At 45.7% G+C, this 15,244-nt stretch overlaps 1 protein-coding gene across 2 annotated transcripts in view; it reads left to right on the forward strand.

Moving 5' to 3' along the window:
- The window catches only part of APBA2 (amyloid beta precursor protein binding family A member 2), a 596,113-nt gene that overhangs the window by 359,278 nt on the left and 221,591 nt on the right, over nt 1-15,244 (forward strand). For both annotated transcript variants that reach the window (XM_075345685.1, XM_075345686.1), the window contains exon 5: nt 14,773-14,812. In XM_075345685.1, coding sequence (XP_075201800.1) covers nt 14,773-14,812 — 40 coding nt within the window. The remainder of the gene's footprint in view (nt 1-14,772; nt 14,813-15,244) is intronic.

Here is a 15,244-nt window from a genome sequence, read left to right on the forward strand (position 1 = left end):
TGGATAGTGGATAAGCAGCCCCAATCAAGTTCCAAAAAAATTCAAGCTGTTCTGCAAGCTCAGTATTATTGCAAACTATCCATTTACATTTGAATTAAATGCAACACTATGGCAGAAGACGCAACAGGACCCCATTGCTGACATTAAAAAGCTAGACTGCAGTTTGCAAAAATATAAGTGAGTAAGCCGAAATCTTTCTGGGAAAGCATCTTGAGGACAGATGTGACCAAGATAGAGCTTTTTGCTAGAGCAAATTAGTCTGCTGTTTACTTTAAATGGAACAAGGCCTACAAAGAAAAGAACATAGTACCTACAGTCAAATATGGTGGAGGTTCAAAGATGTTTTGGGGTTGTTTTGCAGCCTGTGGCACTGGGTGCCTTGACTGTGTACAAGACATAATGAAATCTGAATATTACCAAAGAATTCAGTGTCTCAATGAAGTCCCACTTTCAGAAAGTTGGGTTTGCGTCTTATGTCATGGGTCTTTCAACTTGACAATGACCCCAAGCATACTTCAAAAAGCACCCAGAGATGGGTGGAAACAAAGTGCTGGAGAGTTCTGAAGTGGCCAACAATATCCAAATCTAAATCATATTGAACATCTGTGGAGAGATCTTAAAATTGCTGTTGGGAGAAGGTCCCCTTCAAATATGAGAGACCTGGAGCAGCTTGCAAAAGAAGATTAGGCCACAATTCCAGTTAAAAGGTATAAGAAGCTTGTAGATAGTTATAGGAAGTGTTTGATTGCAGTTATTTATTCCAAAGGGTGGGAAACCAAATATTAAATTGAGGACGCCAACAATTTTGTGTTGTTCCAATACACATAAAGGAAATAAATGTGTATGACAAAACGTGTAGTAGCAATAAGTTTCTGGGAGAAATAATTCATTTTCTGAAACAATTTCTAGGGTGCCAACACTGTCAGCCATCACTGTACCTCAAAATGCTGACAATGTCATATAGAAGTATACACATTTTCTGAGAAAGAATAGTATGCTTGTATGACTTGTGATGTCTTAAATGTACAAATGGACCATACTGGCTAACAAAGTACCTTATGGTATAAAACAGTTGGGTTATTATATAGGAATTGTGCCTGAGACATTTTGAGAAAAGTCATTAGCATTTTAAAGAAAAATCTATTTCATTTTTAGGTTAGTGGCACTTTATCTTTCTATTTAGATGTTGCTAGTTTGGTCCTTGTAAATTTAGTTTGTCTCCTGTACTCATTGGGTTACTAGACTAACAGATTAAGCTGTCAGATTTGATACATTTATGACTACACTAGAAGGTGGCCCGATTCTACGCATCGGGTATTCTAGAATTTACGTATTGTGTAGTTCATGTATGATTTTTGTTATATATATATATATATAGATGTTGTTGTGTGTAGTTACCAAGTGTTTGTGTAGGGCGCTGTACATGTTCTGGGTGTTGTCTGGGTGTGATGGGGGTGAGAGCGGTGTTGTATGTGTGTTGCGTGTGTTGCGTTGTTTGTGGAGCGCTGTGTGTCTGTAGCGTTGTGTGTGTGTTGCGCGGTTTGTGTGTGTGTGGTGTGTTTTGGGGGGAGGTATGTTTTGTGCAATGTGTGTGTTGTGCGGTATGTGCGTATATTTGTGTGTGCAGCGTTGTCTGTGTGTGTGGGTGTCTGTGTAGGGCAGTTGTTTGTGGTTCCCAGTGTGTGTGTGTGTGGTGTGTTGTGCAGTGCGCGCGCGTGTGTGTGTGTGTTGGGCGGAGGTGTGCACTTCCCATCGTGCTCCATCCCCCATGCAGCACACTCCCCATCGTGCTCCATCCCCCATGCAGCGCACTCCCCATCGTGCTCCATCCCCTATGCTGCGCACCCCCCATCGTGCTCCATCCCCTATGCTGCGCACCCCCCATCGTGCTCCATCTCCCATGCTGCGCACTCCCAAACGTGCTCCATCCGCCATGCTGCGCACTCCCAAACGTGCTCCATCCGCCATGCTGCGCACTCCCAAACGTGCTCCATCCGCCATACTCCGCACTCCCCATCGTGCTCCATCCCCCATGCAGCGCACTCCCAAATGTGCTCCATCCGCCATGCTGCGCACTCCCAAACGTGCTCCATCCGCCATGCTGCGCACTCCCAAACGTGCTCCATCCGCCATACTCCGCACTCCCCATCGTGCTCCATCCCCCATGCAGCGCACACCCCATCGTGCTCCATCCCCTATGCTGCGCACCCCCCATCGTGCTCCATCTCCCATGCTGCGCACTCCCAAACGTGCTCCATCCGCCATGCTGCACACTCCCAAACGTGGTCCATCCGCCATGCTGTGCACTGCCAAACGTGCTGCATCCGCCATACTCCGTACTCCCCATCGTGCTGCATCCCCCATGCTGCGCACTCCCAAACGTGCTCCATCCGCCATGCTGTGCACTCCCAAACGTGCTCCATCCGCCATGCTGTGCACTCCCAAACGTGCTCCATCCACCATGCTGCGCACTCCCAAACGTGCTCCATCCGCCATGCTGCGCACTCCCAAACGTGGTCCATCCGCCATGCTGCGCACTCCCAAACGTGCTCCATCCGCCATGCTGTGCACTCCCAAACGTGGTCCATCCGCCATGCTGCGCACTCCCAAAACGTGCTCCATGCGCCATGCTGCGCACTCCCAAACGTTCTCCATCCCCCATGCTGCGCACCCCCCATCGTGCTCCATCCCCCATTCTGCACCAGCATCAGCCTCTCTACCCGCAGCATCAGCCTCTCTCATCCCAGCATCAGCCTCTCTCATCCCAGCATCAGCCTCTCTCCTCCCAGCATCAGCCTCTCTCCTCCCAGCATCAGCCTCTCTGTCCCCAGCATCAGCCTCTCTCATCTCAGCATCAGCCTCTCTCCTCCCAGCATCAGCCTCTCTCCTCCCAGCATCAGCCTCTCTGTCCCCAGCATCAGCCTCTCTCCTCCCAGCATCAGCCTCTCTGTCCCCAGCATCAGCCTCTCTCCTCCCAGCATCAGCCTCTCTCATCCCAGCATCAGCCTCTCTCATGCCAGCCTCAGCCTCTCTCCTCCCAGCCTACCCCAGCCTCAGCCTCCCCCAGCATCAGCCTGTCTTCTCTCAGCCTCCCCATCCCAGCCTTCCCCAGGATCAGCCTCTCTCCTCCCAGCCTCCTCCAGCACGCCGTGCTCCTCTGCCGACACTCACAGATCCGATCGCATACACTCACACACACCCACACACACCCGATCGCATACACTCACACACACCCGATCGCATACACTCACACACACCCGATCGCATACACTCACGCACACACACATTGACGATATTGCACATACGCGCTCATACTCACAACATCCGGAGATACCACATGCTTCTGGCCATGTGATCCTCCGGCAGGTCCTGGAATCTCACAGCACAATATCGCCGCCGAGAAGCAAGCGATATCCCAGGATGTTGTGAGTATGTGGATGCGATGTGATGTGTGTGTGAGAGTGAGTGTGATCTGATGTGTGTGTGTGTGTGTGTGCTATGTGTGTGCGTGTGTGTATTTTCCGCCGCTGCAGGACCTTGATGCGCTGGTAACTATGCTACCATGGTTACCAGCGTATCTCGTCCCCCGCTCGCACGGGAGCCCACACCAGCATACGCCGGCCAGCCCCAGCAATACGAGGGTATGTGTCGGCTGGTTAGGCGGCGTACGCTGATGTGGGCTCCCAGGGGTACAGTACTCACCTGGTAGTCGTGGCTCCGTGACCGTGTCGGTTCGGGGAATGCGGGGGGGGGGGGGCGTGGCCGAGTTGCCAATGCCTGCAGGGTGCCGGGGCGAGAGGCCAATCTGTGGGGGGAACGGAGCCTGGGCGAGCGGCCGGCCAATCCGTGTGGGGGCGCAGCCTGGGCGAGCGGCCAATCCGTGCGGGGGGCGGGGCCATGGCGAGCCCAGCGGCCAATCAGCTTTGTGTCACCGTAAGGACACAATTTTGGAGCAAGACACAGACAGACAGAATAAGGCAATTATATATATAGATATGAAGACTATGGCCAATACTCAACTTTATATTACTATATATTAAACCAGTTGATTTAGTTACCTTGAGACTTGATAAATTACATCTATAGTGCCATCCATTTATCTGAGTACCATAGGGAAGAACGCTAAAGTAGGAGTGGACCTGCTTCATCAATAATTTTGGGATTACAAATCCATAGCAGATCACAAATCAAAGCATTGAGACACAGTGATGCTAGGGTTTCACATCAGAAATCAGGACAGGGTGCACTTAGAAAGAATGTAAGCACAGGGCCCAATTAGTAGAGCCGACCATGGCTGTTAAGCAACCGCCTATCTGCTAAGTACAAGCCGATGGACGGCCCTTTAATGGCCTATTTAGGCAGGCAGACAGAACAGTCATTATCAGAAGCACAAATCCTGTTTACAATGGATGATATGTTCCTTTGAACTATGATTTATTGCCGACACAAATGATCCAATGAACACTTTTGCACCACAGGTTTATACAAGCTGATAGTCTAAATGGGCCTTAACGCTAATGGCTGCCATCTGTATCACATCTCAGCAAATTGTAAACACTATATCTACAAAAGCTGATGTTAGCTGATGGTATTTGTGGGAAAAAAAGAAAAAAAAACACTTCCCCTGAAAGCTCTTTTGAAATAACATGCTCTAAACTTTATGCTAAATTACTGAAAAAAAATGTGTAAGAAAAATTTTTGTAAATATATTTTATATCTGAAGAACTTCTAAAGATGCTGTAAAAAAACCCCAAACTAAAATAGGAGAGTCAATTCTGTCTCGGTAGGTTTCCAATCTTTGAACTGTAGGACAAAGTATAAGCCTCTTGGCTTTGGGTCTCCAATCTCCACCTTGTATAGTTACATAGGTTGAAAAAAGATCTAGGTCCATCTCGTTCAACCTTCCTCCACCAATTATACATTTTGTCATTAAGTGATTTATAACCAACAATGTTGTGTGTACTGAGGAAATCATCCAGCCCTTTATTAAAAACTGTTATAATATCTGCCATTACTACCTCTTGTGGTAGGGCATTCCACAGTCTGACTGCTCTAACTGTAAAGAACCCTTTCCTATTTAGCTTTTCTTCCTCTCGCAGTGAATGTCCCCTGGTCCTTAGTATTGTCTTTGAAAAGAATGTCATGTGCCAGTTTTTTGTATTGACCACAGAGGTATCTATACATATAAATGAGATCTCCTCTGAGACGTCTTTTTTTCTAAGCTAAACAAATCTAACTTTTTCACCCTCTCATCATATTGGAGGCCTTCCATTCCTTGCAATAATCTAGTTGCCCACCTTTGAACTGACTCTAACTTCTAAATGTCCTTTTTAAAATGTTGAGCCCAAAACTGGATCCCATATTCTACATGTGGCCTTACAAGAGATTTATAGAGGGCTGGGATTCTCGGCAGCCTGCAGCCGCCCCTTCAAATGGTGCATTGTTTCTTAGTGTCATTTACAAGCGCTTTATCCGGTTCGTCCAGTGGCCCTAATGAGGTGGCATGCTGGGTAATAAAGGGGTTAATACCAGCTTTAAATTCTCAGATGGTACTAAGCTCGAAATTCATAGTGTCACGCCAAATTAGAGATAGCCACCATGAATTTCTAGGAAACCGTAAAAAATATACAAAACAGAATTATTTTTTTATTAAAAATTGTTTAAAAGAACTGAAGTCCTCAGTGGTTGATACCTTTTAATGGCTAAGCCATTAAAAGGTATCAACCACTGAGGACTTCAGTTCTTCTAAACAATTTTTTATCTCTACTGGCTAACACGGTACAAAGATATATCTTACCTGTATTTTTTATTAGAAATAAAACAATAAAAACATTTAGAGACTCCACCTTTAGTATAAAAAACAATCCTTAGTCCGACGTAACCCACAGGACAGTAATGTTAACTTCCTCACTGTGGACAGACACAGTCTATACACAGTGAGAAGCACAGGGAGCCAAGTCAGCTCTGCTACATCGCTCTGTATAGAGCGAGATGCAGGCTGACAGTGAGGGGATGATTGCACTTGTGTTTCGCATCACCCCGCACAGCCTGACACTCTCCCGACAGGAGCACATCTGCTGTCTCTCCTGTGGGGAGATTGTGCGCTGTGATGCGACACTCGCACAGTGACAATGAAAGTTCAGTTACCAGGACCTTCGATGACGTCATAGTCATGTGACTAGTCTGTATGCCAATCAACATTCACACCAGACGGTCACATGCTATGACGTCATTGAAGGTCCTGCAAGTCACTGCTGGTTACCGGCAGCATAGCAATGGTAGCAGTTAGCATCGCGAGACCTGTAAGTATAATGACAATGTTTTATAATAATGTGCTTTCTTTTTACAGCACATGACCTAATCTCGACCCGATCTGTAACACTAGCTTCCCAGGAAAGCTCGTGGTCGGGATCGTGTACACAATAATAATAATAATATATTTATTCATTTATATAGCGCTATTAATTCCACAGCGCTTTACATACATTGGCAACACTGTCCCCATTGGGGCTCACAATCTAGAGTCCCTATCTGTATGTCTTTGGAGTGTGGGAGGAAACCAGAGAACCCGGAGGAAACACGCGCAAACACGGGGAGAACATACAGACTCCTTGCAGATGGTGTCCTTGGTGGGATTTGAACCCAGGACCCCAGTGCTGCAAGACTGCAGTGCGAACCACTGAGCCACAGTGCTGATCACTATGTGATCGGTACGATACCCAATCTTTACAGATCAGGATCGCGCATCCCTATTGCAGACATTTCTGCACAAAATCTGCATCTCCTGCTAGATAAATGCACCAAAACCACATCAAAAACTCATGCAGTTTTGGTGCGTTTTTCTGCTAGGAGATGCAGATTTGGGGAGAAATGTCTGCAATCAAGTAATCAATATGCACACTGCCTAATCCACTTTTTATATTTTATCTTGGTTGGGTATCAAAATTGGGGAGGCTCCAATTAATTTTTTTAAATTTATTTATTTATTTATTTAAATAATTTTAAAAATGCCTTATGGGTCCCTTGTATTTTGATACACTGCCAAGATAATGCACACAGCTGGAGGCTGCAGCCTGTCTGCTTTATCTGCACTAGGTGTCAAAATACAGGGGACCCTATGCCATTTTTTTCAATTATTTATTCATTTTTACACTCTACTTTCGGGACACAGACAGCTACTATGAGGGAAACCAATCACAGACACTGGGCAGTCTGTCTGCAAACAAACACAGACAATGCCACAAAGGGTGACCAGGGGCAACAGAGAATAGTCATGAGATCTAATGAGCGGACCCGGAAACAGTGTTACAGCCATTCGGAGACTTGGTAAGTATAACTGTCCTGCTTTAATCCCCATTTTACTTCCTTTTTTATCTGCGTGGCTAAACTCGAACAGTAAAGTAAACTAACTTCCGTAAGAAGTCAGTGTTCGTGGTCCGTGCCAGACCCCAAACTTTACAGTCTGGTTCAGCCATTACTATTCAAGATCTGATACAAATTATTTTATTGTTTAGACGTATTGGGACATACTGTAAGAGAGACTTGGTTGTGAAGGTGTACATGCAGCATCCTTTCAAGGTGTTGTCCAATCCTGGGACATCCCATTTTCAATCATTATGTTCCCCTTAATTAAAGGAATAACACCTATACTCATATTTGGTGTGGGCACTATTCCAGTGGTATAGGCACTGGCTCTGCCAACTCTGTCCCGGTGGCCAATCAGTGGCCTCTTCACTGTCCCCTCAATTAGAGGTAATTGACATCTGGAGAGGGTGAGAGATGCGACTTCTCCTTCACTTCCTCTGAATGTTTGATATGTCAAAAATTGGGGACAGTGAATTAGCCACTGATTGGTAGCAGGAATCGTATAACATAATGTCACAATTGAGCCTTGGGAGAGCCAATGCCAACAATGCTGTAACGGCTGCGGCACCAGAGGCGAGTTTAGGTGTTATTATTTTACTTTCAGGATCATAGTGATTGAGAAAGGGTAGTGGAAAACCCCTTTAAAATGTGATGGAATCCTTTACAACGTGTTTTATTATGATTCCTTCATTGAGTTATTGTATATCAAATGGACCAGTAAATAGTGTATTACTTCTTAATATTCAGAAAGTTTATCTCTTTCCAATTTATGCTACAATATGTTATGTATTCCCCCCACACAGCAGAGAATATATTTTAAGAGTGGCAGTATTCCATTCCCAGAGGATCACTAAAACTCCAGAATGAAGGTCAGGGAGGCACTCGGTTAAATATAAATCTGTTCTGGTCTGCAGGGAACTGAGAATTATGTCCACATTTTGTGCAAAGTGTCTGTCTTTAGCTCATTATAGAGTAATTGCGGCAAGCTAAAACTTTTACAAGCCAAGTGACTAACTCCATTGCTTATTTGTTATACAAACCAACAAGACCTTGGAAATGTTTATTGAGCCACCTCTGTGTAATATTTACTGACTAATATGCTTGATTTATGATATGAGTTCATGTAAATAAATGCATTTATGGGGATTTTTGGTCTTCTGCAAGTTTTAAAGGAGTTGGTCAATCTAAAATGACTGTGAGGATTCTCCAGAGTCAGCACTGGGAATGGCGATCCCATGACCACAAGTATGTGATGTGCATACTCCCAGTCAGAATCCAAGGTTTCCAGCACGCGGCTGGCAGGGTCGCCACTAGGAATTTCAGGGCCCCATACTGGCAACATTTTGGGGGGAAAAACCACAAAGAACTATATCAAAAAAACACCACAAAAAAAAAAAAAAAAAAAAAAAAAAAAAAAAAAAAAAAAAAAACCTTCAAACCTTCAACAGTCCGGCACCACTTTTAGATAAACATATATATATATATATATATATATATATATATATATATATATATATATATATATATATATACACATAGTCATTGCCAAAAGTGTTAGCACCCTTGAAGTTGTTCCAGAAAATGATCTACTGTATTTCCCTTAGAAAATTAATACACCTCTCCATAATACACCCTCTACATTGCCCCTGTCCATAACACACCCTTTACACCGCCTTACTTCATAACACACCATATACACCGCCTCTCTCCATAACACACCATCTACACCGCCTCTCCATAATACACCTTTTATACCACCTCTTTCCATAATACACCCTCTACACCACCTCTTTCCATAATACACCCTCTACACCGCCCCGCTCCATAATACATCTTCTACAATGCCCATCTCCATAAAATACCTTCTACACCACCTCTCTCCATAACACACCTTCTACACTGCCTCTCTCCATAACACACCTTCTACACTGCCTCTTTCCATAACAGACCTTCTACACCTTCTCTTTCCATAACACTCCTTCTACACCATCTATCTCCATAACACATCTTCTACGCCGTCTCTTTCCATAATATACCTTCTACACTGCCTCTCTCCATTATGTCTCTCCCCAACTGCGTCTATGTATAATATCCCCACACACTCTACCCCTCTGTATAACATCTCTCCCACACACACTGCCTGTCTATATAATACATCCCACACACAATGGCCCTCGGTATAATATCCCCCTACACACTGCTTCTCTTTATAATATTCTCCCACACACTGCCCCTTTGTATATTGCCCCCCACACACTATCCCTCTGTATACTATCCCTCACACACTGCCCCTCTGTATAATATCAACCTGGTATATATGTCCTCCCCCTGGTATATACTGTATGCCCCCATCCTGGTATATATGTCTTCCTCCTGGTCCTATCCTGCTTTATTTGTCCACTTCCTAGCATATATTACCTCCTCCTGGTATATATGTCCTCTTCCTGGGCCGCTTCTGGTATGTGTGTCCCCATCCTGGTTTATTTGTCCCCTCCTGGTATATATGGCCCATCCTGGGGTCCTCCTTGTAAATATATCCTTCTCCTGGGCACATTCTGGTATATATGTACCTATTATGGTTTCTGTTCCCTTCCTGGTATATCCTTCTCCTGGCATATGTGTCCTCTTTCTAGGTTCCTCCTGGCATATTTACGGAAAAAAGAAAAAAAAGCAAACATTTTACTCACCCTCTTCGGCTCCCAAGTTGCGCGCCGTCCTCTCTGAGCCGCAATACATTTCAGCTGGATATGCACCTTCTGAAGTGCATCTAACTAAAGTAAGGCAGGTACTGGGGTCGGCGGGCCCCCACGACCCCTGGAGATCATCCTGCTACTGTCTTCAGCACACAGAGTGGTCACCTGTTCCCACTGGCTGCCGAGTCCTCGCCACCTCTGCGGCTCTGCTTTCCTGCAGTAGTGTAGTGAGGTCGCAGAGTGATGACCTCATCGCACTGCTGCATGCTGAGCCCTGCTCTGCCCCACTGATCCTGCCTCCAGCACACATGGCTAACTTGCATGCGATGCAAAGTAGCAATGTATAGTGGCAGAAGCGACACTGCCGGGCCCCTCTACTGCAGCTGTGATTGGGACCTGGTGAGGCGGGGGTTAATTAATAAACCTAAGTAATTATCTCGGGCCTGGCAGGGCCCCCCTCTTCACTAGACCCCATACACCTGTCACGGTTGTAATGCCCTGATGGCGGCCCTGGAGGTAGGACACAGTGTAGTCTGATACTGGCCAGGAATCTGTATATCACACACTTGAGGTCACAAGGCCGCTGTTCCCGGTTATGACATTGGAGAATCCTCACAGTGCACCATGTTTGGGATGTGAGGATTAACAAGTCTGCAGTCACATAGAGTGACACAGAGTGACTGCAGACTTGTCATTTTAGACTTGATAATTCCTTTAAGGACGTCACAAATGCAGTTTTTGATGCAGTGTTTTAAGTCAAAGCCATAAGTGGATCCAGCAGGAAGGAAAAATATAGTTCGCATATCACATATATTTATATTTTATGCAAATTTAAAACCATATATAATAAATATTTTTTCTAAACAGTTTTCATTTTTTGATGTAGACTTTTTATTCTATTTTGCTTGTGAGGTGGCCATTTTGTCTGAACAGCAGTGATCAACATTTAGAAATGTGTTTTACAGCCATTATAGAACAGGCAATAGTCAGGATATGACTTCTATGGGAGGGTTTTCTAGGCATGCACTGATCCAAGCAGTGGTCATTATACAGAGGAGGAGGTGTGCTATGACCATCACCTATTGTCAGTGGTGTCATTATGTGTTATCCTTATGTGGTTGTTACCTTTTCGTTATAATCCTGCCGGTGGTTATAATAAGGAGACGGCCAATAAGTGACCTCTGCAGAGGAGGGTGTTGCTGTCTGCTATAACATCCATTGGCTAGAGTGACAAGTGTAAGATTTCATAATTGTTAATATAAATGGAGAAACAAACATTCTTAAAAAAGTTTAATTTAAAGAGTTGGTGATTTCTGTTGCATTGATCCCATTAATATGCCTAAAGGCTGCTTTACACGCTGCGACATCGCTAGCGATGTCGCTAGCGTTCGCACTCGCCCCCGTCGTTTGTGCGTCACGGGCAAATTGCTGCCCGTGGTGAACATATTGCTGGGACGCGTCAAACGGACTTACCTTCCTAGCGACATCGCTGTGGCCAGGGAACAACCTCTTTTTTAAGGGGGCGGTTCGTGCGGCATCACGACGACGTCACACAGCGGGCCACCAATAGAGACGGAGGGGCGGAGAGCAGCCGCATTCACGTCACTCCGACCTCGTTGCCGGAGCCGTTCGCAGGAACGCTGTTGTTTGTCATTCCTGGGGTGTCACACGTAGCGATGTGTGCTGCCTCAGGAACGACGAACAACCTGCATCCAGCACGAGCAACGATATTTTGAAAATGAACGACGTGTCAACGATCAGCGATTTGTTGAGTATTTCTGATTGTTAGCGGTTGCTCGTAGGTGTCACACGCAACGACGTCGCTAACGATGCCGGATGTGAGTCACGAATACCGTGACCCTGACGACATATCGTTAGATATGTCGTTGTGTGTAAAGCGGCCTTTACTCTTGAATCCACTTCTGGCTTTGTCTTAGGCCTAAAACACACTTCCGCAAAAAAAAACGTCTGTATGATACGGTCCGTTTTTCGGGTCAGTGTTCCGTTTTTTTGGGGCGTTTCTCCGGTATGTATGGCATCCGTGTGATGGCGTATGCGAGCCGTGTGTGCGTGTGGAATGTCCGTATTGACATAAAATACGTACGTGTGCTGTCCGTGTGCTTTCCGTTTTTAAAGGCCCGCATTCTTACCGAATTAACGATTTTAATCATTCATCATGAGATCCTGGTGTTGTTGTTTGCTTTCAAATGACCTGATAGATTGGTAACAAGTGTTTCAGATTTTGTGATGAAAAACGGACACGGACGATACGTGCTGAACACGGACATACTCGGTGTGCGGCCCGTGCAGGCACGGACCCATAGACTAAAGCGGGTCCGTGCCTGCGTGTTGCCGGCAAAAAACGGACATGTCGTCCGTGTAGAAAAACGCACACACGTACTTACGACACGGACACACGTTCCGTGTGATTTTACGTGCGTGTGCCATCTACCATTGAATAACAAAGGGGTCTCCGTGTGTAAGTGTCTCCGGTACGTACAAATACGTACCGCACACGTACAAAAAAAAAACGGATGTGTGTTGCGGGTCTTAGAAAAATCATCAATAATTGCACTTTGAGTCCAGGCTAAATAGAATTTCCACCCAAAACATAACAATTGCACACATGCTGAAAAGGCTGTAATTACATATGCAGTTTTGTGTGTCAGTTTTTGATGCAGTTTTTTTAACCAAACACAGGAAGGCTTAGAAAAGTATAAAGGAAAGTTTGACTCTTCTCCTTAATTTTGTATCATCTCCTATATATCGTTCAAAAAATGCGTAATAAACTGTGAAAATAACTTTGGTCTCCTTCACAACTTGGCAATAGCTGGACATTAACCTGGTTTCCAGTTTTGAAACTGAAGCTGTCAGGATTCTGGTAAATTGCCAGATCTGACGGGTGGTCACGTCACTGCCAGCATGCTAATGCTATAGAGATGGTCACTTACCAACTAGATTCTTATCTTCTTTTTTCAAAAGAAAGAAATTGTCTACTATTTTAATATTGATGGCCTATACTTAGGAGTACTTTACACGTTGCGACATCGCTAGTATCGGCTAGCGATGCCGAGAGCGATAGTACCCGCCCCCGACGCACATGCAATATGTGGTGATTGCTGCCATAGCGAACATTATCGCTATGGCAGCTTCACATGCACATACCTGCTTGGCGACGTTGCTGTGACTGGCGAACTATCCCTCCTTCAAGGGCGAGGTGCGTTCAGCCTCACACCGATGTCACCGCGACTCTACTAATCGGCCGGCCAATAGAAGCGGAGGGGCGGAGATGAGCGGGACATAACATCCCGCCCACCTTTTCCCTTCCGCACTGCCGTCGGGACGCAGGTAAGGAGATGTTTGTCGCTCCTGCGGGTTTACACACAGCGATGTGTGGACCTGCAGGAATGACAAACAAAATCATACCTGCTGTCGACCCGAAATTATGAAAATGACCGACGCTACACAGATCACCGATTTGCGACGTTTATCGTCACACAAAGGATTTTGGATGTGATGTCGCAATGTGTAAAGTACCCCTAAGGATAGGTCATCATTGTCTAATTGGCCAGGTCTGACACCCGACATCCCTGCTGATCAGCTGTTCTTGGTCCCCGCGGCGGAAGCAGATGGCTGGAAATGCTCAGTTCCCTTCTGACAGCAGCGATGGCCGGGTACTACACAAGCGCCTCCTATTGATTTGAATGGAAGACAGATGTGCAATACCCGACAGTGGTTGCTCTCCGTTGATGGGGCAGCTCCAGAACTGAGCATTTCTACCCACCTTCTTCCGCTGCCGGCACCAATTACAGATGATTGTAGGGAGTGCTGGGTGTCAGACCCCGGCCGATCAGTCATTGCTAACCTATCCTAAGGGGTACTTTGCACGCTGCGACATCGCAAACTGATAATGCGGTGCTGAGCGCGATAGTCCCCGCCCCCGTCGCAGCTGCAATATCATTGTGATAGCTGCCGTAGCGAATATTATTGCTACGCCAGCTTAACATGCACTCACCTGCCGTGCGACGTCGCTCTGGCCGGCGACCCGCCTCCTTATTAAAGGGGCGGGTCGTGCGGCGTTACTGCGACGTCACACGGCAGGTGGCCAATAGGAGCGGAGGGGCGATGATGAGCGGGATGTAAACATCCCGCCCACCTCCTTCCTTCCACATAGCCTACGGGAGCCGCGGTGACGCAGGTAGGAGATGTTCCTCGCTCCTGCGACTTCACACACAGCGATGTGTGCTGCCGCAGGAGCGAGGAACAACATCGGACCGTCATGTCAGCGTAATTATGGAATTCGCCGATGCTACACCGATGATACGATTACGACGATTTTGCGCTCGTTAATCGTATCATCTAGGATTCACACACTACAATGTCGAGAGCGACGCAGAAAGTGCGACATGACTTTTGACATGACCCCACCGACATCACACTTGAAATGTCGTAGTGTGCAAAGTACCTCTTAAGGATAGACTATCAATGTTAAAGTAGTAGCCAACCTCTTTAAGATGAATCTTGACAGGATGCATAATATGTTTCCTTGTCAGGATTTGCAAATCTGGCACATAAAATAATTTCCGAAATTTAGGTCATGCCACAAATCCCTTTATTTTTTTGCTTTTTCTTTTAGTAATATTTGTAATCAAATAATACCATATATATTTTTGTTGTTAGGGGATGTTAACAGTTTTTTTTTTATTTATTTCAGCAAACAAAGCAAGTGGCATCTTTCCCCAGTTTTGTGGATGGTATGTACTCCTGCATAATTTGGTATCAGTATTGTATGTTTATAAGGACATCTGTTGACAGTTGCAATTACATAAATATAAAAACGTCAATGAATCTCAATCCATAATGTCCCTTAATTAGTCAGCCAGGGTTAAAGAGGTACTCCGGGGAGATAAGAAATTCTTCTTCTATCCCTGCCCCCGTAAACTATAAAGATGAGATGCACAGTGCAGTTCTATTATTATTATAGCTGGAATTCAATGAGACATTTTTTGCTCCCTCTCCCCTCTGGGACATAACCTCATGTAGCACCCCTGAGACCTTCAGGGCACTACAGGGAATTGCATCCTTACAGGAATGCAGGACCTACCCCTTGGGACCTGGAACACTAGTGCCAGAAACACCCACACACACCAAAATCCTAGTTACCACTCCACACCAGGGGGCACTGC

Source organism: Anomaloglossus baeobatrachus, chromosome 4 (genome assembly GCF_048569485.1).
Source record: "Anomaloglossus baeobatrachus isolate aAnoBae1 chromosome 4, aAnoBae1.hap1, whole genome shotgun sequence".
In the NCBI taxonomy this organism is placed as follows: domain Eukaryota; kingdom Metazoa; phylum Chordata; class Amphibia; order Anura; family Aromobatidae; genus Anomaloglossus; species Anomaloglossus baeobatrachus.